Source organism: Myotis davidii, unplaced genomic scaffold (assembly GCF_000327345.1).
Source record: "Myotis davidii unplaced genomic scaffold, ASM32734v1 scaffold524, whole genome shotgun sequence".
Classification (NCBI taxonomy): domain Eukaryota; kingdom Metazoa; phylum Chordata; class Mammalia; order Chiroptera; family Vespertilionidae; genus Myotis; species Myotis davidii.
In genome coordinates this window covers 2,742,911-2,747,654 of record NW_006299263.1, presented here as the reverse complement: position 1 = coordinate 2,747,654, position 4,744 = coordinate 2,742,911, and the positions used below count along the sequence as shown (strand labels likewise).

Here is a 4,744-nt window from a genome sequence, read left to right as displayed (position 1 = left end):
AGGCACCGACCGCGGTCTCCTCCCCCGCAGGTGACGTGGCTGCCCGCCGGGTGCCCCCTTGAAACGGGCCTTTATGTACTTTTCACTGCGCGGAGCGCCGCTGGCAATGAGGCTGTGGGCTTGTCCTCAGTGCGGCCAGTTCCTCCGCGGGTGGGACCCCACCTGGCTCCACTGTGACTGCCTGACACGCAGCCGAAGCGCATGGCTCGATAGCTGGGCAGGTGTTTGGGGAGAACGCACCACCCATTCATTAGGAGAGACTGCTCAGCGGCCCAGGCCCTTCTGACTGGGGCGGGGCCCGGGTTTTACAACGGGGGGGAGTGGGGGGGCTACTCCCAAGGCCCAGGCCTCCACTGAGATCAAACCAACTGGGAGCAAAAGAGTCAGACCCTGACCTTTTCTTATTTCCAGGTTTGGGGGCTGATGCAGCCCCAGGGAGGAAGGGGAGGCGGCCCTGTTGATAAGAGCGATGTTGAAGGGGGCAGAACAGCCCTAACCGGTTTGGCTCAGTGGATAGAGCATCAGCCTGCAGACTCAAGGGTCCCAGGTTTGATTCCGATCAAGGGCATGTACCTTGATTGTGGGCAGATCCCCAGTGGGGAGTGTGCAGGAGGCAGCTGAAAGAAGGGGGCAGAACACCGCCCCACCCCCCTGCCCCTCCAGACTGGTGGTATGCCTGGTTACTGTCCCCACCATCGAGACTCCATTCTGACATACATTTGGGCACTCCAGGCTCAAGGGTGGGCTGTCTGCCATCATAACCACCCAGGACAGCAGGGGACCCGAGAGTTGCCACGGGAATAAACTTGCCTACCTGGGTAGGGTACCCGCCCGTACGTGACGATTTCCATCAGGAGGATGCCAAATGACCACACGTCCGCCTTGATGGTGAACACCCCAAAATGGATGGCCTCCGGGGCAGTCCACTTGATGGGGAACTTGGCCCCTGCGGGAAAAGCCATGAGCAGCTCCGTGAGGCCATGGCTGACTGACCCCACAACTCCACTTCCTGCTCTTCCTGTTCCTCCCACCCCACAGTGACTGTGTCTTACAGGGCTTTTGTATTTGTCCAGAGAGTCACTGAGACTCACTAGGACGCATGGCCAAGTGCGTGCAGACAATGGGGAGCCACAGCATGAAAGGACAATAGGGACACAAGCATCACCCCGGTCACCCTCTTTAGGGCTGTGCCCAGGGGGCTTCCCTGGGCAACCACCCCCTGTTTCCATCTGGACAGAGGCGTCCCCTTCCCCCTGACCTGGCCTTATGAATAACAGGGACTCAGGGCTTGGACGAGTCACTTTAGCTTGTCCCTGCCTGTTAATCCTTCCCTGCACAGTGGAAATGATGACTTATGTATCTCTGAGAGTCACAGTGAGGAGGGGATTCAAATGCTGCTGCCCCACGAAGCCCTGCGGATGGCTGCCAGCTGATCAGCATTCAGAGCGGATGGCATGGTTCAGCACCCGGCCTGCTCCCACCTCGCCTAGCGTTCTCCACCTCCCCAGCCAGCCTGAGGTCCCTCAGGGGATGAGCCATACTGATCCTTCTCCTGCACCCACTGATCAACATGCTCAGCTGATATGGCTTGCCAGCCTGCTTGATAAATGTATGTGACCCCTTCGATTCCCCTGGTGAAGAGGAGTTTTACTTCATTTATACTAAAGGGCTCTATGGACATCTAATTCAGGTATAAGGTTTTGCTGCTCATACTTGAGAGCAGTGCCTTCTAAAGTGTGTCCTTTGAAACCCTAGTTCTACAGGAGGTTAGTAGATGATAAAGTTGAAACGTATTCTGGGCTCAAATCAGTTTGGAGGAGTGAAGCAAATGTACACAGTGGCTTTCCTGCAGGACTTCTCAGTGCCTTTAATATGCTGGTGTGCCTCGGAAATCACCAGGGAGCCCTGGATGGACTTTGCAGTATCTGCAGACCTACTTCACACAGCCATTCCTCAGAGGGCACCAGTGCTCTGCAGAGCAGTTAGGGAAAAGCTGACCCACCTGAGGGTAAGGCCAGAATTGTGGAAACCCCACAGCTCTCTGATCTCTTCACACAGGGCTCTGCTATGTAGTGATGAGGAGAAGCCCAAGGGGGGTTGGGAGTTGGGGAAGGTTAAGTCCCAAGGTCTCCCTGTGGTTGGGAGTCTCTGCTCACCCTCTTGGGCGGTGTATTCATTGTCGATGATCCGGGCCAAGCCAAAGTCACCGATTTTGCAGCCCAACGTCTCAGACACCAGGATGTTGGCCGCCCTGAGGTCACGGTGGATTGAGTTCATTTTCTCAATATACGCCATTCCTTCGGCAATCTGGGGGAACATGCCACAAAGTGAAGGGCAGCATGGGGACCTCCATGCAAGGACCTCGCCCATCTGGGGTGCCCTACAAAGTCCCTATGGGGGAAAAGCATCCTTCTGTAGAAGCATCCTTCATCCTCTCAGCCTGGAAGGGGAGGGAAGGAATGCTTGATGTTTGTTGTCTTGGGCAGGTGCATGGAGGGTGGAGGTGCTGGAGAAGGAGCAGGTTCTTGGGTGGAGTAGAAAGGCTCCCACTGTCCTCAGCTGAAGAAGCTACACACCCCTGTCCCCTCAAAGCCCAGAAAGGCAGAGACACCGCCATCAGAGCTAGGGGCTACCTCTCCTCTCCTTCCAGGTGTCTGCAGGGGAGGGAGACAGCAGAATGAAGACAGGAGAAAAGGGAGGTCTCTGGGCAGGGGAGAAGAAAAGGAAAGGGCAGGAGGGAGAGGGGAAGGGGAGGAGCGTTTCATTTTCTTGGCCTGTTGGAAGCACAATTTTTGGAGCAGGGTGCCCTGGTTTGGAGTTGTTGACCCCTGGCCTGTTGCTTAAGCTCCCTGAGTTGTCACTGCACTTATGGGAACACAGGAAAGGGGTGTCCAGGGCATAGAGTGGAGGTGAGCATTAAATGAGACAGGTGGCTGAGAGCCTAACCCAGCACCGCTCCAGGGCAGGACCTCAGGGAGCAGGGGCCAAATCCCGATGGAACAGAGGCAGGAAAAGAAGAGGAGACTCCATGGCTGTCCCCTGTCACCAGCGCTGGGCCGGAATAGCTGTTTGTGCTGCTCGTGTCTCCTTTAGCCAAGGACACTCACTCAGGCGTCATTCTCGGCACTCCCATTGACAGATGAAGAGACTGAGGCAGAGCATAGAAAGCCAGTTAATCATCTAAGACCTGTGGCAGTAAGAAGCCAGCACTGGGATTAATCCCACCTCTCCTTCTATTTCCAAGTGCATTGATTTATCCATGAAGGAATGAATTCATTCCTTTGCTAAATCATTCCATCAACACACATTTACTGGTATGATACTGTAGGGACTATAAAGCTAAGTATTGAGTATCGAGTAGCATTTAGCAGCGCTCATCCCATTAAAAAATATGTATCGAGTAGTACTAGAAATACGAAAGGAAGAAAGAAAGAAAGAAAGAAAGAAAGAAAGAAAGAAAGAAAGAGAGAAAGAGAGAAAGAGAGAAAGAAAGAAAAAAGGTTGAGTAGGACCCAGATCTGCTTTCAAGAAGAACCTACCGTGCATGATGCTAACGAGAACATACGAGCTAAGTGCTCTCTAGCACTTCTCTGTCCAGGGAACATTTACTAGAGACGACACTTAACTTGGGTCATAAACATTGATTAGGATTCTTCCAGGTGAGAAGAGAGTCAAAGGCATTCGGGGAAGAGAGGAGCCCGGGCAAAGGCTCCCAAGGCATCAGAGAGCTGCCCCGTGGCTGCGCCTGGGGTTGTGGTTGGAGGGGAGCTTTGCATTCCATCCTGTAGAGCAGGAAAAGGCGCGCCCAGAGGGCATTGAGTTTGAGTGTTTGTGTGTGCATGTGTGCATGCATGTGCACCCATGATGAGGTATTAGCATGACCAGAACATGGTGTAGAAGCTGATCACCTGGGAGGTTCTGGTTTTGGGTTTCTTAACCCTCAGCATCTTGGCCATACCTGGGGATGAACTGAGGTGGCTTTTCACATCCTTTGCCCCTGGGTGACCCATGATTTACACGGGATTGAATACAAGGCAGAAGAGAACGAGAGAAGGAAAAGAAAGGAGTCCACGGGTTTATCACTCATATGTGGTTTGAAACCGGTTACCAGCGCTAATTTTCCGAGACCATCTCACCAGCCTCCTCAAACCTGTCTGTGGAAAAAGGGTGTGGTGACATCAGTTTCTGCATCGATACTAATAGCAGATAAGGCCTCAGGGTGGGGAAGGGGTGTGTGTGTGTGGGCGGGAGGTTTCCTTTCTGGAGCCGGATGTGTGTGTGCATTTACATGTCTCACAGGTTGACCACAGATTTTCTGCTGAGAGTTCCAGTTTTAACAGACACACACTCAGGGCCCCCAGATGGGTTTTCCTGCCAGTGAGAGGCCTCAGCTAAAATCGCTGGGGAGGAAAGAGCCTCCTCTCCATTTCCCCCCTGCCTCAGAAGATGCTTGTGGACACCTCCTGCGGAAGAAACGAGGTCACCACAAAACATTTGCCTGCCATGCTACATGGAATTCATGCAAACTCTCTGGGTTTTCCATACCACCATCCGTTCTCCCTCTCTTCCTTATTGTTAGAACCCACATCCTCCCATCATGGTTGCCCAGAATGAAGACTACATTTCCCAAGCTCCCTTGCAGCCAGGTGTGGCCAGGAGGATGTAAGAGCAATGTAGTGGGTGACTTCAGGGAGCTGTCTCTAGAGAGGAAAATGGGCTTTCAACCCCTTTACTTCTTCCTGCT

General features: G+C 53.4%; 1 protein-coding gene across 1 annotated transcript in view; it reads right to left on the bottom strand.

Moving 5' to 3' along the window:
- BLK (BLK proto-oncogene, Src family tyrosine kinase) overlaps positions 1–4,744 on the bottom strand; it is a 54,882-nt gene that overhangs the window by 804 nt on the left and 49,334 nt on the right. The window contains exons 11-12 of the mRNA XM_006774781.2: positions 2,157–2,307; positions 783–946 (exon numbers count right to left, since the gene is read on the bottom strand). Of these exons, the coding sequence (XP_006774844.1) occupies positions 783–946; positions 2,157–2,307 (315 nt within the window). The remainder of the gene's footprint in view (positions 1–782; positions 947–2,156; positions 2,308–4,744) is intronic.